This window comes from Lepidochelys kempii, chromosome 11 (genome assembly GCF_965140285.1).
Source record: "Lepidochelys kempii isolate rLepKem1 chromosome 11, rLepKem1.hap1, whole genome shotgun sequence".
Taxonomy (NCBI): Eukaryota; Metazoa; Chordata; order Testudines; family Cheloniidae; genus Lepidochelys; species Lepidochelys kempii.
In genome coordinates, this window is record NC_136390.1 from 17,354,770 (window position 1) to 17,374,904 (window position 20,135).

At 40.1% G+C, this 20,135-nt stretch overlaps 1 protein-coding gene across 15 annotated transcripts in view; it reads right to left on the reverse strand.

Annotated features, from left to right (window-relative positions):
- The window catches only part of NCKAP5 (NCK associated protein 5), a 623,444-nt gene that overhangs the window by 201,336 nt on the left and 401,973 nt on the right, over window positions 1-20,135 (reverse strand). For all 15 annotated transcript variants that reach the window (XR_012154214.2, XM_073305284.2, XM_073305277.2 and 12 more), the window contains one exon: window positions 11,086-11,176. Coding sequence is in view for 14 of the 15 variants with exons in the window: in XM_073305284.2 (XP_073161385.2) it covers window positions 11,086-11,176 (91 nt within the window). In the remaining variant the exon portion in view is untranslated. The remainder of the gene's footprint in view (window positions 1-11,085; window positions 11,177-20,135) is intronic.

Here is a 20,135-nt window from a genome sequence, read left to right on the forward strand (position 1 = left end):
GTGTTACAGCTGACAGTCTAAATGCTGTCTGGATGATGTCCACTGAAAGAAACCATTCAGCTGAAGTTAAGAACATTCTGCTCCAAGCAGGAAAACCCCACACAGACAGATTTTTAAAGCTAAATGGAAGAGGTTTGCTATTTGGGCATCTCAGCACCAGCTGTCTCCCTTGACAGTTCCCATTTCAGCAATACTGAACTATCTGTTAGTCCACAAGCAATCTGGATTTTGTATCAGTTCCACAGGGGCCCATCTAAAAGCAATATCTGCACACCACTCTCCTATTCAGGCCCACAGTCTATTTTTCCCTCTCTACCATGGCTAGATTCCTTGAGGGCCTTATTTATGTTTTCCCACAGTTTGGGAGCCCCACCCCACTTGGAACATCAATATAGTATTGGCAGAGTTGATGGGTCCTCCCTTTAAGCCCTTCGCAAACTGTTCTCTATACTACTGATCCATGAAGGCTGCCTTTTAGTGGCCATTACATCACCTTGAAGGGTAGGGAGATTCAGGCCCTCATGGTTGGTTCCCCCTACATAGTGTTTCAGAAGGACAGGGTCACTGTCAGGCCTCATCCCAAGTTCCTGCCTACAGCTGTTCCATGTAAACTTGAGGGAAGATAAACTTCACACACAGGACATAGTAAGGGCACTGTCCTTTTACACTGACAGGAAAAACATATTCAGGAACACACCTAAAAGGTGGCCTTTGCCGTGAGGGCTAAGGGTCTGGCAATGACCTCACAGAGACAATTTAAGTGGGTCTCCAACTGTATAAGTCATGTTATGAATTGGCCAGGTTAGATCCACCTAGCCACATCGAGCTCATTCCACTCAAGTTCAGGCAGCTTCTACTGCCTGTTTGGAGAATGTCCCTATTTCTGAAACCCGTAGGTCAGCTGCGTGGAGCTCAATCCGCTCACTCATAACATCCTACTCTTTGGTAGAAGCTTCAGATTGGATGCCTGCTTTGGTAAAGTGGTCCTGCAGTCACTGGTTAAGTAGAATTTATACTCCTACTATCCACTTCCAAGAAAACAGACAGCCACTTTATTAGTCATCATGAGTGGAATTTATGCAGAATATCACTTTAAGAAGAAAGAACACTCACCTTACAGTAACTGTGGTTCTTCGAGATGTGTTGTCCACATACGTTCCAGGACCTTTTCTCCCACTCCATTACTACACAGACCTAGTCATCTCAGATTCTGTGTTGGCAAAGGAATGGAGGGACAATTGGGACTGCACTACCCTTTATTCAAGAGGAAGGGGCAAAGGCATCTAGGACATAGGCACAGTTCCAGTGGACGCTGCTAGCAAAAGAATCTCATCTCGCACACATGGGATGCTTGTGAACAGACAGTGGGATCCATGTAGAGAACACATCTCAAAGAACCACAGAAACTGGCACAGGAGGTAATTTCCCCATTTTTTATATATGAAAGAATAGCTTTTCCTTGAAAACTGTCCCATTTGCACTTGAAATTTGGTCCTATTTTTTTAAAATTGTATATTTAGCAAACTCTTTTGTGAAAATGAGCCTATTTTCTAGTACATAAAGAAATGTGAAAAGCCTTGTATTTTTCATGTCTACAGTGCAGTTGAGATCATGCTTTTCAGAATGGGTAAACAGACTCCTGCTAGCTTTAGCAGAGTTAGTGTGCTAAAAATAACCATGTAGCCGAGGGTACACAGGTAGCACAGGTGATGCTTAAGCAGACCTACTATGTGTTTATCTATCTGCACTGGGAAGCATGCTACCCGATGCAGTGTAGACATAACCTATGTCTATATTTTATCTGTCCATATCAGTACTTTTATGGCTCCCATCACTGTGGTTTCTGAGCAGCTCACAAGCACTGAGGAGTTTATCTTTAATGTGAATGTGAGATAGGGAAGTATTATTATCCTCATTTTACAGATGAAAAACTGAAACAAATTAAGTGACTTGCCCAAGGTCACACAGGAAGTCTGTGGCAGAGACAGGAACTGAACTCTGGTCTTCTCAGTCCTACTGCCTTAAACACAAAATAATCCTTCCTCTCTGATAACCTACATAATGTATTCAAACAAGTTTATGTTTGTCTGTACTGCACTTCAGAGTACTTGTCTGGCAAATTCTGAACTGTGATCAACTGGGATTTTACAGCAAACTCTTTGTCTTCTTTATCTATTCTGATTGCCAAACTGGCAGATAAAGTCAAAATAAGCTTGAAGGAAACCTGAAAGACTCTATTTGCCTGTGTGATCTTTAATCAGATGATGCTCTCCCTGTGGCATATATGCAGTAAAAGGATCAAGCGAATAAGAAAGAATCTATTTGCAGATTTGTGGATCACAGGAATAAACATATGGAAAATGGCGTGCAGAGTCCTTGCTTTTACAAACTGGATTCATCCATTTCTCCTGATTATTCACAGTGACCATTTCCCATTTCCCATAAATGAGGCATCTTGAATGGGCAAGCCTTTGTTTGGCCTTTAATATACTTAGGCTTAAGTGGCTCATAACCCCAATAAACTTCAGATAAGCTTCAGAATTCTGCAGTCTTTAACAAAACTTAACTTCCAGCTCCTTTGAGTGCCATCCCTCATCATTTAAAACACACATTCTTTATTCTGTATTATGGTCTCAATTTATGTGAATATTCATACTCATAGCCTCAGTTATTATTATGTAAAAACCATGCACTATAATTGAACATAATTTTATTTGCATTCCAGCATCTAAATTCAGTTACACTGTAGAAGGTACTTAAGCCCAATTTACTGAATTCCCCCAAGGCAGTTCCCTCTACTATAAGGGTGCAGAATCTTCATTTCAAGTGAGAATTTTGACAAGGCCTAACACAGTTTAATAATAATAACGCAAGCTGTGTGCTGTACCATATTACTATTCCACCAAAACGACCAGGTATGACTCGAACCGATCACCAGTGACTACAGGACTCGGAGTGAGGATAAAGGAGTCACGGGTGCAAGTTGGGTTCTTGTCCAACCTCCCAGTTGAGGGTAAGGGCCAAGGCAGGGATACGTGCATCCTCTAGATTAATGCATGGCTGGACAGATGGTGTCAACGGGAGGGTTTTGGTTTCCTCTACCATGGGATGCTATTCTGGGAAGAAGGTTCTACTGGGGGTTCACCTGAGATGGGGTTCACCTGACCAAGAAGTGGAAGAGTCACCAGCCTACTGAGCCTTTAAACTATGTTCAAAAGGGGCAGAAGAAATAAAAAAGCGACCTTAACAAAGGACTAGATGTTGGTGAGGACATGGAAAATTACAGTGGGGCCACAGAAGCAACAATGGGAAAGCAATAAGGGAATCTGCTCAACCTCTGAGATCTCAATATACAAATGCAAGGAGTATGGGAATAAACTGGAAGATTACAGTGTATTGTATTAGTACATAAGATAAATTATGACATTTGGCATCACAGATACTTGGTGGAATTAATCTTATGACTGGAGTACTGGTATTCCTGACAGGAAGGGCAGGAAGGAGTAGGTGCTGCATTATACATCAAATTACATTACATTCTATTGAAGTCCAGAAGGAGATGAAAGGCAGACCAGTTGAAAGTCACTAAAAGTAAGGGAAAAAAACCAGGAGTGACATCATGGTAAAGGTCTACTATAGATCACCAAATTAGGAGGACTACGTAAATGAGCCATTTCTAGAACAAATAACAGAAATATCCAAAATATAACCCCCAGTAGCAGCAGGGGGGCTTTACCCAGTCATTTGTTGGAAAAGTAATACAGCAAAACACAAAATGTCCAATAAGTTATTGGAATGTATTGGTGCCAACTTTTTGTTTCAGAAAGTAGAGGAAGTAACCAGGGGACAGCCATTTTAGACTAGATTCTGACCAACAGGGTGGAACTGCTTGTGAATCTAAAGGTGGAAAGCAATTTGGGTGAAACTGAACATGAAATGATAGATTTCATGATTCTAAGGAAAGGAAGGAATGAGAGCAGCAGAATAAGGACAATGGACTTCAAAAAAATCAGGCTTTAAAACACTCTGAGAACTGGTATGTAAAGTCCCAAGGCAGAAAATTTAAGGGCTAAAGGAGTTCAGGAGACCTGGAAGACTCTCACGGTAGGGTTGCCAACCCTCCAGGACTGTCCTAGGGTCTTATAGCAGGGCACGGCAGGGGCCCCTTGGTTCCTGCCTCTGCTAGGTCCACAAGGTCACTCTGAGGTTAGTAACCACTGGTGAAGTTTATTCATAGGCTTGTTCCAACCACCATTTTACCATGTACATTTGGCCCATCACCGTCTGCAGGCAGGTGGGAGGAAGGAGTTACCTCCCTGCTTCCACTCCCTACTTTTTCCACTTTCTTTCAACTCCTCCCTTAGCTTTCTTCCCCTTTTATACAGCCCTAGGCTAACTGGGTGGCAGCTGTCTCTTTCCCCCCTATTAGGGCCAGGTTCTCTCTGGCCAGCTCTAATGTATTCGCCTAAATGGGAGCTGGCATGACAGAGGGCTGAATCAGCAACCCTTTGCCCAGCACCCTGTCATACGACTCCAGGAATTAAAGATTATTTTGTGTGACGAAACCTGCCGGAATACCTCCAACCAAAATTGGAAACCCTATCTCAAGAAGACAATATTAAAGGCACAACTGCATACTATCCCAATGTGAAGGAAATACAGGAAGAACAGTAAGAAAACAATATGTTGCCATCATTAATGACCTGGAAATCAAAAAGGAATCCCACAAAATGCGGAAATATGGACACATTGCTAAGGAGGAGTACAAAAGAATAGCATAAGCATATAGAGACAAAATCAGAAAGGCTAAGGCACAAAGTGAGTTACACCAAGCAATGGATATAAGGCAATAAGAATGGGTTCTATTAATATATTAGGAGCAAGAGAAAGATGAAAGAAAATGTAGGTTCTCTCCTTAGCAGGGAAGGAGAGCCAATAACTGATGACATCAAGAAGACAGAAGTCTTTACTGCCTATTTTGCGTCTGTCTTCTCTAAAATAGTTCCTGGTGACTAGATACTCAACAACATTAATATTAACATCAAGGGGGAATGAATGTAAGATAAAATAGGCAAAGAACAAGTTAAAGAATATTTAGACAAGTTAGGTCTATTCAAGTCAGCAGAGTTTGATGAAATTCATCTTAGGATACATAAGGAACTAGCTGAAGCAATCTCAGAACCGTTAGCAATTATCTTTGAGAACTCTTGGAGGATGGGTGACGTCCCAGAGGACTGGAGAAGGGCAAACATAGTCCCTATATTTAAAAAGGGGAATGAAGACCTGGGGAATTATAGACCAGACAGCCTAACTTTGATACCTGGAAAGATACTGGAACAAATTATTAAAACTATCAGTTTGTAAGCACCTAGAAGATAATGGGGTTATAAGGAATAGCCAGCATGGATTTGTCCAGAACAAATCATGCCAAACCAAATTTATTTCCTTCTCTGACAGGATAAGTGGCCTAGTGGATAGCGGGGGGAGCAGTAGATGTGATTAATCTTTATGTAGTAAGGTTTTTGATACTATCCTACATGACATTTTCATGCTCAAACTAGGAAAATGTGGTCGAGATAAAATTACTATGAGGTGGGTTCACAACTGTACTTAAAGACTAGTTATCAATGGTTCACTGTCAAACTGGGAGGGTGTATCTAGTGACGCCCCACAGGGGTCAGTCCTGGGTCCTGTACTTTTCGATGTTTTCAGTAACGACTTGGATAATGGAGTGGAGACTATGCTTATAACATCTGCAGATTACACCAAGATGGGAGTGCTTTGGAGGATGGGATTAGAATTCAAAATGACTTTCCAAAATTAGAGAATTGGTCTGAAATCGACAAAATGAAATTCAATAAAAACAAGTGCAATGTACTACATTTAGAAAGGAAAAGTCAAATGCATAACTACAAAATGGGGAATAGTTGGCACTGGTACTGCTTAAAAGGATCTGGGGTTATAATGGATTACAAATTGAGTATGTATCAACAGTGTGATGCAGCTGCAAACAAGGCTAATATCATTCTGGGGGGTAGTGACAGGGCAGTCTGCTCATTAAGGGTTGCCCCGAGTACTCGTCAGTCCACCCCATCACCTGACATGACTCTTTTGAGTTGAAATGTCTGAATATAGATGCAAGATACCTGGGAGTTATCAGGAGAGAAGAAGCAGTTCCAGGAGTAAGTAGGATTTGGGAGGAAACCCTGGTACTGCTTCTTTAAGGGACCGGAGCTCAGAGAAGTTGGGGCAAAGCTTTCTTCTCTATCAAGAAGGGCACCAGCATAAATGCAGTCTCCTCCCCCATAGCTGGGCAGATGCCTGTAGACACCACAGGGAGTATGACAGCTCCTGAAGGGCCCTGTGTTAGCAGAAAGAAGACAGCAGCCGGAGAAGGTCTGCCTGCTGAACTCTCCTAGGCTGAACCCCCACAACCAGCTGAAGGACTGATCGTGAAAAGGGCCAGCTGCAGGAGAAGCTGCCTGAGGCTCTACAGCTATAAAGTGTAACTCCAGCTCCAAGGAAGAGAAATAGAGAGCTCCTATCCTAAGGAGAGGGACAGAGGGATTGTCCAAAGTACAACCCAGCTCTGGAAGAAGATTTGGGACAGGGGAGAAAACTGACCAGGACTCTTACATGGATCCAGAGTGGGCATGAACTTGTACAGCTAAATAAGTGAGTTACCTTCTTTAGAATAAATAAACTGCAAGTCCAGATACTGCAAAGAGGCATTGGACTAACCTGGTGTGGGTGATTGTCTAAAAAGACCCAAAGGACACTAAGTGCAGCATGCCTGCAGGGCCACAACGGGGCACAAGGGGGTGTGTTCGAGAGAGATGCCCTATGACAGCTATTCTAACAGGAGTGTTTCATGTAAGTCATGGGAAGTAATTGTCCTGCTCTACTCGGCACTGGTGAGGCCTCAGCTGGAGTACTGTGTCCAATTCTGGGTGCCACACTTTAGGAAAGATGTGGATAAATTGGAGAGTCCAGAGGAGAGCAACAAAAATGCTAAAAGGTTTAGAAAACCTGACCTGTCTTGAGAAAGGAAGATGGGGGGAGGGGCTGATAGTCTCCAAACACGTTAAGGGCTGTTATAAAGAGGACTGTGGTCAATTGTTCTCCACATCCACTGAAAGTAGGACAAAAAGTAATGGGCTTAATCTGTAGCAAAGCAGATTTAGGTTAGATATTAGGAAAAACATTCCAGCTAAAAGGGTAGCTTCTGGAATAGGTTTCAAGGAAGGCTGTGGAATCCCCATCATTAGAGGTTTTTAAGAACCCATTGGACAAACACCTGTCATGGATGCTCTACAGTTACTGGGTCCTGCCTCAGCTCAGGGAGCTGGACTTGATGACTTCTCCAAGACCCTTCCATCCCTACATTTCCATGATTCTATGATCTGAAGTTAATTAACAGCAATATTTATTCTGGAGTCAGGCATATTGGTATTGTAATAAATACTCAGTTTTATATGTCCCAGAACAATCATTAGGTTTGCAAAAAACAAATGTGTCCAATAGTCAATAGATCAAAAGTCTTTAGTGCACACTGTTTTATGACTACTCAAATATTAATTTGAACAGGCTGCACACAGTGAAACTAACTTACCATAGGTGTCAGGGAATATGGGACATGGTATCAACAATTCCTGTTAAAGAGCCACTCTAGAGATCTCCTTCTATATTTTCTGATTTGTTCCAAAATATAGGATTTTATTGTGCCAAAAAAATTTCTGGATAATTGATAATTAAACTCACAGGTGTGTTCTGCTTTAGAAAAATAGTACCAACTGTACTTACACATTTGAAAATTGCACTCAATAAAGCATTAGGAATGAGAGCTATGTGACTAACTGAATTTTCAGCCTACTAGCAATTCCAAAAAATGGGTGCAAAAATCTTTTCACGTTGAACAAATTGGTTTGTTCAACCCAAAATGAAATATTTCAATTAAATTTTGAGCTCTTTTTACATTTTAAAAAATAAAATTGAAGGAAACTTCAAAATGAAAAGTCATTTCAAATTTTAGAAATTGAAACTTTTGTTCATAAATGTCTAAATGAAATGTTGCAACTCTTTTGGAATTTTGGGTTTTTTCCCCCCTTCAACTTAAACAATTTGGCAAAACTGACACAAACTCATGAAACATTTCGGTATCACTACATTTTCATTCTTCGCCAAAGCATGTTTCGAACTAAAACTTTCCCCCAGTTTATTTGGAATGTACAGTAAGTGTGACACTGGCAGACCAAGTGTCAGCTCATGCCAAAGCCCCAAGCCAATTCACTTGTGGATTTGTATAGATGAAAGTGAGTGTTAAATGTATCAGAGTGTATTTGGTGTTTAAAGTTAATGAAAACTAATGGAATGTTACTTGCATTGTTTTACTTATATGTATCCTCTTATAATGTAATAGCAAACATTTATATTATAATTAAATAACCCATCAAAGGAGAAAGAAGCTTGTAGGATGCAATGAAGAACTCTAACAGAAAAGAGCTAATTGCAAAGCAAATGCTCACAGTGAGTGATGACTGGAGGTCAAAGACTCAAAATGGATTCCTCTCTCTCTGTCATCAAAGGAAAAGCTTATGTAAGTATTGACTCTGTTAGCTTGTTTTCTGTGAGAAGATATAAATATGGATTCAATGAAAGATCCTTCGTCTCCGGCCTGTTTGGACTCTTACAGGGAAGTATGCCAGATGCAAAGCGGAGATCCCCAGAGACAATCTAGATATCCTGAAAAGACTTTTGGGAAACTGACAGTTTATTACATCACTGCTACCATTTAAATTTATACACTGACTCACCTGTGCATATATTTTACCTGCTTTAAGGTTTCAATAACTCTCATTTCCTTTTCTTAGCTAATAAAGCTTTAGTTAGTTTACTATATCCCCCCAAGCAGTTGCCTTAGCAATGTGAGCACAGACCAAATCTGAGGGGGGAAGGATTTGCTGTTGTTCTCTTTGGTTGTTCCCTCTCTGGACAGAGGGAGAAGCCAAGCAGGTACAAAATCTCCTGAAAATATACCTGGAATAATCCATCTAAAACCACAGAAATTGTAAGTAGGGCAAGGAAATGCGTTAGGTTATCTTTTGTTTTGACTTGTGAATTTTCCTGTGCTACAGAGGTAGTTTTATTCCTGTTTTTGTAACTGTGAAGCTGAGCCCAGAGGGGAATCCTGTGTTTTAAATCTCTTTATTACCTTGTAAAGTTACCTTCCATCCTGATTTTGCAGGTGTGATTCTTTTACTTTTTTCTTTATAAATAAAGTTCCTTTTTTAAAAAAGAACCTGATTGATTTCAGTGTCCTGAAGACAAAGGGTCTGGTCTGTGCTCACATTGCTAAGGCAACTGCTTGGGGGGGATAGGGATTCCAAGTGACCCTTCCCTGAATTTTTGTGTAAACCACTTGGTGATGGTAACAATACCATCCAAGGACAAGGAAAGGAATTTGTGCCCTGGGGAAGTTTTAACCTAAGCTGGTGGAATATAAGCGTAGGGGGTCTTTTATGTGGGTCCCCACCTCTGTACCCCAGAGTTCAGAGTGTGGGGGGGAACCCTGACAACATGGCTGAACTGAAAAGCAATTCAGAATAAGTAAAATGTTCAAGAACAATTTTCCTCATTTCTCACTCCCTCTGTTCATCACTGTCATATGATGCAGTAGGCTGGCCATTCTTTCAGTAAAGAAGAAACTGCTTTGAGCACATTTTTTGTATAATAAACAAATTGAACAATTAAATGCATGTTGTAATTATACAGGACTTCCCATAGAAGAATCCCAGTGTTAAATTATTTAAGTAGCAGAACAGCACTGTGTGAGGTTAGCTACTATTAGTATCCCCAGTTTACAGACAGGGAAACTAGAGCCCAGACAGGTTAACAGGGACATTAAGTGGCTTGTCCAAGATCAGACATGATAGCAGCAGATCCAAAAAATAGAATCCATGACAGCTGTGACTCTTAGTCATGTACCTTAACAACCAAATCACACAGTGAATCACCTTCACATTTATTTCCACGTCAGTTACTTGAACATATACATAATCTAAAGTCTTAACTGCCTACGATTCTGAAGCTCTGATCAAATGTAACTGTTGTTTGGCTTTGCATTTTAGTCTGTCCTCATGCTCTGGTTGTAAGAAGGGACATGAAAGTATACACTTTTTTCACAAGTGTCTCGTTATCTGGAGAACTGCAAAGTAGGTCACATTTCAATATTTTATTTCTTGTAGGATTGTTAGTAAAGGTATGAATACGCACTTAGGCCTTCTCTGTCTGACCAAGGAAATGCAACTTTTAGAATCATTGGGACTGTCCTCATTAAATATTTAAATAAGTGAATTTTCAGAATGTCACTGTAAATGGGCAGAATATATCTCAACATCCTCAACAGAATGTAAAGGCCCTCACTTAGCTCAAATCTCATGCTCTTCTTGGGTAAAGGAAAATTCTAATAAATCATAAACCACAATATAAGCTTCCTCCCTCAACTTGGTTCTCCCTCAGTTTTTCTTTCCAGAACCAACTCTGTTCTAGACCCTTAGTACTCTCTGTTCAATGGGATGCTCACCTTCCCTGTATTCTAGGTTCAAGTGACAAAGCACACCTACCACACAAGTCAGACGAATTTTTGCAGCTTTCTACAGGGTTCTTTTACCTCTGAAAATATGGGTTGACAGAACATTGCTGTGACAGTCTTCTGGTAAAATCTTGTGACTTTGGCACTTTGGAATATTTTACCATAAATTTCATGTTCTTTAATAAGGCTTAAAATTTGGTTCATGTTTCCCTTCTGAAAGGTAGATGCAACAATCAAAATAATAAAGCGAAGAGTTTCTTGGGAAGGAGCAAGAAGATAAAAATGTAATTATGGAAGTGGAAAACCTTAAGCAGTAGGGGGAGAATACATGGAGAAAGGAAGGAGGAACAGGTATGTTGAATTATTTAATAATAATAGATTACCAGCATTCATAATTCAAAGACAGAACAAAAATACTTGGACATGGATGTCGGAAATATAGAGCACTGGTTAGATTTTTTTAAATATGTAAACAATAGAAAAGCTACCAATACCTGATACACCTTCATGATATTAACTGTTCCCGCTCCATTCTGGTCTGGGGATCCTTGATTCTGCAGAAGATTTCTCACCGTCTCCTCCATCCTGGAGGATGAAAATACAAAAACATTTTAAAGGTCAGAAATCTCTGTATGTGGATAAGACATGTAGTCTTAGAGTCATTTAAAGAACAAAATACATAATTCTACTGGCTACTAGCAAATGAATATTCATAGGATATCCTGGGCTTGGAACTTTCTTCGCTTCTATACATAAGCCTATGATTAACACATTTAAAGCACTTCTTTACCTTTTACACATGTAGGGTAGTGAGAGCTTCCTTTTTATCTGCGCTACAAAGGGAGTTTAATAAACGTCAGACAACATATGCAGCTAGCAGGCATCTTCTTGATGTCAGTGTTGTAGCAGCAGCAGAATGATAAAATTAACACCATTTAAAAAAAACATTCATAATTTTCCAGAAAAGTGTAATACCATAACTTCTTTTGAGTACCATTGCATTTCTAATCAGTAGTGTATAATGTGGACAGTTCATCCCCAAAGAAAATTCCTGGCTTGACTCCTTTATTCCCCAGGTATGTTCCAGGATAATTGAAATAAAATGTCTTATAATTTTCCCACTCCATGTATGTTTGGTTTGTATTCAAAGAAAACATCACAACTAGAACTCTGTGAAAATGTGCCTAAAATTTACAACTGTGATGATGACTCGCCTTCTGAAGGATTGAGAAAGTGTGCATACCTAATTGCTCTGTTTTTCCCCCTCTTCACTTCAGTCCAGTACAATCTGTGGCCACCAAATTAAAAGTTGAATGTTAATGCAGTAGCAGTGGGAGCAGGATCCTTTACGGTCCTGCTGCAAAATGGGGTTGAGGTGAGCTGTCACTCATAAAATATCACCAATGTAGCGAAGAGATCAAGATGTAGGAGTGGGGAGCAAACTAGTTGACCTCGAAGGCTTTTGAGGTGTTTGGAATAAAGTAACAGCCAACTTGATTTCCAGCTTGACTTCCTCCTGGCACTCAGGGTCGAGGATGAGCTGCGCTGCAGCAGGAGTGCCTGAAGAAGTTCTAGCCAACTCAACCAGAATGTGGAGAGGCTAATTCAGACACAGTTCTGTGAATGGGTCCATTATGTGCTCCCTCCTAGCACAGCAATGCTAGCTAGTGTGGAGGGAGGTAAGAGTGCAAAGACTGGGATCATGGTTCATTCTGCTATAGAGGCACAAGTGCACTGCCTGGTAACCTTTTCCCCACTTACATCCCATGCAGGGCTGGCCACAATCTGGCACTGTAACATCATGAGAGTTTAGTTAATCTCAGCTCAGACATTAAAAAAGAAAGAATGTTTGTGCTATTACGCTGGTAGGTATTAATGGCTGCCATCAAGCATGCCTTTGATGGATCTGCAATCACAGAGCTTGTTAAAGCTGATGGGCATGCTAGCTACTCTTAATTCAGGCTGAATGGAAGAAGCAATTTGGCTCCTTTATTGAGTAAGATAGCATTAGATAATGGAAGCCACTGTCCAAGGCACTAGGCCACATGCAGGGCTAATCAAAAAATCAAGCCATATGGGTAAATGGGTTCCATGGGGACTGATTGCTAGTGCAGGGGCTAGGGCTTTGATTGGTTGAAGCTGTGTTTGTCCAGGTGTGTCAGAAGCAGAAACAACCAGAGAGCCAGAGAAGCTGTCATGAGAGTGACCTTGATAGGGAGTAGACAGAGCTCACTGGAGTACAAGACTGGCTAGAAAAGCAGGCTTGGAGATTGTGAGTAAGGAAACCACCTGCTACTGTTTGTTCCTACTAAGTTCACAGAAACAGGACGTTGTGAACCTTTTTTATAAATAAAGAGGACTGCACCAAAGAAATACCTGATTCTCTTAATCAATTTTTACTCCAAATGGAAACAACCCAGTAAGGCCCCAAATGTTAGCTACCCACACCGGACAAGGGGCAACGGTACCATCCTTACATAACCTTTGTGCATCTGGTTGTCATTCGAGTCTTTCAGTCTGATCAGAATCAGTAGTTACTAATCTAATGACAACATTCCTGCTTGCTTAGTTCTCTCTTTTATAGTCAGCCAGCAACATCCTACTTCCTGAGAAGCAGGCATTGTGAGGCATTCATCCTAGTCAGATGCCCAGTGACATTTCCCTTATTTTTATTATATTTTTTTAGTTGATGTGCATGTTTTTGCATTACCAGAATACACACGGAATAGTTGGACCATCTGTTGACCAAATGTGAATAAGAATAAGCCAGCTCTAATCTCCAGTGCAGACAGTGGTACATGGTTCCAGTCTGCCACTGAAAAACTATTTCTGCTCATCGGCTGACCTTAATCAGAGCCTTTTTACTCAGGAGGCAAAATCCTTTTGCTTCAGAATATAATCCATAAAAGACGACATATATTTTAATGCCTAAAATGTGAACCCCTAATTTTTAAAGTTATTAATATAGCAGGGTCTCTTTCTACTGATATATATCTATAATATTATGAAAAGCCCATGCAAATGAATAAACATACTTAAATCAGGAAAGAAAATGAGGAACAGATCCACCTCTCACTGAAGTTAATGGGAGTTTTGTCATTGAATTCTGTGTTAGCAGGATCAAGGACAATAATATGAATGAAAAACAACGTAGGTGCAAAAAACTAAGCCACCTATGAAAAAGAATTGTGAAAAGCCCTATAATAGAGATCATTAGTTGCATGATAGCTTCTCTTAGCCTATTTTCTGTGCACAATTAGGTTGACTTCCTGGATTGCGTGTGTGCGTGTGAAGCAGAAACTCATTTTGTCTAAGAGCTTTGTAGGGATTGATTGTACACTGTTCTACATGGAGTATAGTGATCAGATACTCCTTCTAGCAAAACTCCAGTTTACACTGGCAAAACAAAATACAGAATGTGACAAACTCACCCAGACGACAGGCAGAGTTGTTCTAACTGGAGGTTAAATATATTTTTTTTGTTTGTTGATATTAAAGAAATGTATAAAGACAAGCTGATTCAGCATGTACAATGAAATTTACTTTAGATTTCCAAAGGTCCTGATTTCCCTTTAATCAGGTATCAGTGGAAGAGTACAACAAGGAGAAAGAATAAATAGACATCTGCCAAAAAGGCAAGTCAAATGCCCTTAGATTCAGCTTTAACAAAGTTTGTCAGGCGCTGCCATTGTGGTTTATAGACTGCTATTGCTAGCATTCCTTTTTTATTTGAATCCCGGTCTTCCATTTTAGGAGGAACTGTTTAACCAAACATGCTGTACCACAATAATTTAATCTGCTTCCTCATTAAATCAGCATTCAGTGCTTCTAATTTATGAGAGCATTAATAAAATTTAATTGTTATATTATAATCTACATTAGTCTGCTCAATTAAAGTATATACCAGTAAAATTTAATACACTATTTTAAAGTTTGGCCAGGCCCTCCCCCCAATCCAGTTTGAGAAATAGCCTCTTGCCCCCAGGAATTAGTCCTCTGGTGAAGCCTTCCCCTGGCAGACTTTATCTGGGAGATAGCATATAAATTTTGAACCAAAGTGACATTGATGAACTATATAGTAGTCAGTCGTGTCTGATGATCACATCACGGCATCTTGTGTGTGCTCTTGTGGCTGTACAGTCCAATCTGCAAGGAGCACGGTCATGGTAGGTGTCACACAGAAATGTCTCCCATTGAAAACATGGCATGATGCTCGACCCTTTTTTCAACCAATTTTTCTTTCTCAAAGTGTTCACAAACACTTTGCTCTCCAAATTAGTTGCTCTCCATTCAAGTCTGCCTGTGGCTGTGTCTTCTAAGTGATCGATATTTATGCTGCATGAGTTGAGATTCTGCTTAAGGATGTCTTTGAATTGTTTATGTTAGCCACTCAGTCCAAGTACGCTTATGCCAAGGATTTTCATTTTTCTGATGAAAGCATTAACCTTCCCTATCCTTGTATTTTCCTGTAAGTTTCACTTTCTTTTCAGAGCCCTATGTTGCTAAAAATATGTGCATTACAGCACCATATGGGACAAAGTCCACATATACACAAACCCATTCAACATTTCTGGAAACAAATCTCATAAAGAGAGAGAGAGAGAGAGCGCACGTGTGCACACAGATACAAAATGTCTTCTATTCGGTTCATCGGTACTAATGCTTGCCAACTGGGAAATGCCAGGTCAGAGTTCGCTGCATCACCACTCATAACATTCCATACATGGCTCTGAGCAAATAATTCAGCCCTGCAGCATTCCCCAAAAAATAGAATAGACCTTAGTATCCATTCTGGTCTAGCACTTAAATCCTCTTTTGCATCACCCTAACCAACACCGCCCCCCCAATAAAGTAGTAATAGGAGGATGCATTCATTTATTATTTGTATTATAGTAGTACCTAGATGTCCGAACTGAGATTAGGGTCCAATCATGCTATTGCAATGAAGTAGACAAAACAGCAAAGGATGAGACAGGAAGCAGAGAAACAGCAATGTAAAGTAACTTGCCCAAGATCCCAGGTAATGCTGGGAGTAGAACTCAGGGGTGAAATTCTGGCCCCACTGAAGTTAATGGCAAAAAACTCTACTGACTCAGCTCCAGTCTAATGCATTGTATATTGGAGGGAGCTATTTCCCCCCCATTAATGTGTTACAGATTTTAAAAAAACGTACACTCTCATTTTTTATAATGAAATACAAATACACGTGTAAAGAAAGCTTGTCCTCAGGTCAGATTTAGTTTATGGTCTTAAGTTTTATCTGTACTCCTACCCCATGCATCACATAAAATTACACAGTAGGTCAGATATCTCAAAACATCAATAACACTGAAACAAACTATACATCCTTGCTGTAAAAGTAGATTTCTAATTTTTAAACACAGATATGTGCGTGCGCGCACACACCCCACAATATATGACAGAGTCTTTAATTTGGTAAAACTACTTTGGCAGAGAGAGAGACTGACTGACTGACTGCAGGCTTTAATTCACTTGTGGGTATGTTATGCCATTTAAAACCAACCAAAAGTGTTAGTCTCATTTTGAGTGAAGTTTCATAGCCATTCCAAGAACATCTGTATGTGTGGACACAGAAACATCTATGCGTTTACTATTAATAGTGATGGTGTGTGGGACACAACAACTTGTGAAAGGATGAAGTGAATACAGAGAAGTGCAAGGTGAAAACTAGGTCTGTCATCGATGACTATTTGTGGAAATTTCCTGAAAGTTAACAAACTGTTCTCATGTGTTTTCACACCACACTGCATGCATCATGACATTTTCAGGCTCATACTCTATAGTTTTCTAGTAGACACACAAGAGTGCTATCCGCAGAACTGATGGCAGGTGGAGCAAAGTAAAGAACAGAAAGGGTATTTTATTCTATGAGGAATTACCATTATTTGTTTTCAGTCTACAGGTTTCCTGCAGAGTTTTCTGAGTCTATCAAAAGGTTTCTCATCTCATAACGGAGATTACATCACCTACATTTGTTTGATTCCTGATGATTATGTACTCAAGAATTATTCTTTATCTGGAACCATCTCTATTCCAGTAATAACTTCCTCTTATCATGGCATCAACACTTCCAAAAGTCCTGTGATTTTTGAGGTAGTTTTAAGGGCTTTAGAAATTCCCTAGAGCCCTTTGAAGTTGGCTATATATAGTTTTGCTTGAGTAGGACAGACTTCAGCAACTGGCCAATAATTAATACTATTACTAACAGTATTTTTCTATGGTGCCTTTCATCCAGGGATTTCAAAGTGCTTTACAGTCATTAAAGACTAAATTCTCCCAGGTTATACTCATGTAACAGAGAACAGTAGGAGTTGCCTGTGTATCTGATGACAGATTCGCCCTCAATTAATCACAACATCCCTTTGATTACTATTATACCAGAACTTTTGTAATTCACACAAATGACTGAGAGACTGAGAGACCCAAAATTACAGAATTTTGCAAATTAGTATGTGCATAAACAAAGAAGCGGAGATGAAGATTACGCACCACAAAATATACTTTGTTCATTCAAATGCAGTGTATCAATAACTATAATAATTCATTGTATACTAGGAAATATGATGTACAGTTTGTAAACATCAGCAAGTGATATGTATGTAAGCAAGCATGTATTAAAGCTTTTGCTAAGAAGTGATCAGAGAATGATGGGGTTTTGGGCATACAATTATGATTGGGGAGGTTAGTATAATTCTACTGTATACTCATTTTACATTTGAAAACTGAGGCTCGAAGTAGTAAGTGACTTGACAAAGGAACAGAAGCTATCAGTCACGAATCCTCGGTCTAAGCAATACATGGCAAGACATATTCTCTGTTTCTATTTTATATCGTTTCATTACTGTGACTGAGCAGACCTAATGCTGTTTCCATGAGTTATCGGACTAAGTTGCATACAGTAATACATATCTAAATAACTTCATAGTATCATAACAGTATAGAGACCGGAGAGCTGCCAATACATTTGATGTACATTTCATATCAATAGCATATGATCCTGCTCACATAATTTTAAAAACAGACCATTTGATTTGGAATGAAGAATGGTATTGAAGATCTTAGTTCTGTCTTTTTACTAGTTTGGACAGTTTACTACTCATACTATGGACTCAGAGTTTAAAAAGGTACCTGGCAAATGTTTGTGGGGTTAAAAAGAAAAAAATATTTCCACATTTTATAGTTATTTTGCAATACAAAAGTAATAGTTAAAATATAGAATTATTTTGATTAAGTGGCTACTATGCATATTATTAATATTTAATGGAAGTTTTATTATATTAAAGTCTACATAAAATACCCTAACTCCTCCAGAACTAAAAAGTATTACATTTCATTGTTTCTCCTTTAATTTTTACTTGTGATTTTAATGTCCATAAAAGTAAGGTGCTAATTGTGCTAACTAGCTATTTAGTGAATAAGGACCTCAGGATTTGGTCCCATAAAAAAAGTTCTTTGTTAAAAATATAATTCTCAATAAAGGGCTGGTGTCGTGACACCCCAGAGCCATGTATTGTACGCATACCCCTAAGGCCAAACCTCTGCAGTGCACTGCACATAAGGCCTGTCATACAGTCTGTACAAATAGGAGTGTGGGGTGGAAGTTTCCCCCACACTGAGCTCGTCTCCCCACTAAACCCAAGAAAAGGGCGCTCTTTAGGCCCTCTGTAACATCCACAAACCTGGGAGTCCAAAAATCATGACTCAGGACCCAAAACATTGCAGAATATCATGAGTTTGGCTTAAAATAAGTTTTAAAATAATAAAGTGGGGGATTTGTATTTTATGATTTTTGATCCTTTAAGGTTCATCTTTTCCAGCTTTTCTCTGAAAATATGAGGGATAAGCATTTTTTTTAAATGAAAACTGAGATTCTCATGTAATCACATGACTCCAGGAGCTGGGGGCTTTCAGAAAATCAAATATCATGAGACACACAAAGTCTCATGAGCCAACAACACTGCATGAATAATGAATAAATATTCCAAATGAGTTCTACAGTAACAAAAAGCGTATTTGTGGCACCTTAGAGACTAACCAATTTATTTGAGCATAAGCTTTCGTGATCTACAGCTCACTTCATCGGATGCATACTGTGGAAAGTGTAGAAGATCTTTTTATACACACAAAGCATGAAAAAATACCTCCCCACACCCCACTCTCCTGCTGGTAATAGCTTATCTAAAGTGATCACTCTCCTTACAATGTGTATGATAATCAAGGTGGGCCATTTCCAGCACAAATCTAGGGTTTAACAAGAACGTCTGAGGAACAGTGGGGGTGGGAGGTAGGAAAAAACAAGGGGAAATAGGTTACCTTGCATAATGACTTAGCCACTCCCAGTCTCTATTCAAAAGCCTAAGTTGATTGTATCCAATTTGCAAATGAATTCCAATTCAGCAGTCTCTCGCTGGAGTCTGGATTTGAAGTTTTCTTGTTGTAATATTGCAACTTTCATGTCTGTAATCGTGTGACCAGAGAGATTGAAGTGTTCTCCGACTGGTTTATGAATGTTATAATTCTTGACATCTGATTTGTGTCCATTTATTCTTTTACGTAGAGACTGTCCAGTTTGACCAATGTACATGGCAGAGGGGCATTGCTGGCACATGATGGCATATATCACATTGGTAGATGTGCAGGTGAACGAGCCTCTGATAGTGTGGCTGATGTTATTAGGCCCTGTGATGGTGTCCCCTGAATAGATATGTGGGCACAGTTGGCAACGGGCTTTGTTGCAAGGATAGGTTCCTGGGTTAGTGGTTCTGTTGTGAGGTATGTGGTTGCTGGTGAGTATTTGCTTCAGGTCGGGGGGCTGTCTGTAGGCAAGCACTGGCCTGTCTCCCAAGATTTGTGAGAGTGTTGGGTAATCCTTCAGGATAGGTTGTAGATCCTTAGTTTTAGTTGGGGGCTGAAGGTGATGGCTAGTGGCATTCTGTTATTTTCTTTGTTAGGCCTGTCCTGTAGTAGGTGACTTCTGGGAACTCTTCTGGCTCTATCAATCTGTTTCTTCACTTCCGCAGGTGGGTATTGTAGTTGTAAGAATGCTTGATAGAGATCTTGTAGGTGTGCGCTCCTTATGCGCTCAAGGACTTTTTGTAGATGTTCCAGGTGGTCTGCCCAGGAATCCGAAAATATGGCCACATCGTCAAGGTAGGCGACTGCATATTCTCCTAATCCCGCTAGGAGACCATCTACAAGTCTTTGGAAGGTGGCGGGTGCATTTCGCAGCCCGAAAGGGAGTACATACAGCCCGAGATGTGTGGTGAAGGCTGACCTTTCCTTGGCAGATTCATCTAGCGGTACCTGCCAGTACCCCTTGGTTAAGTCCAAGGTAGAGATGAACTGGGCCCGTCCCAGTTTCTCTAATAGTTCATCTGTGCGTGGCATTGGATAGTTGTCTGGGCGAGTTACAGCATTTAGCTTACGGTAGTCCACGCAAAAACGTATTTCCCCATCTGGTTTGGGAACTAGAACCACTGGAGGTGCCCATGCACTTCCAGAGGGGCAGATTACACCCATCTGT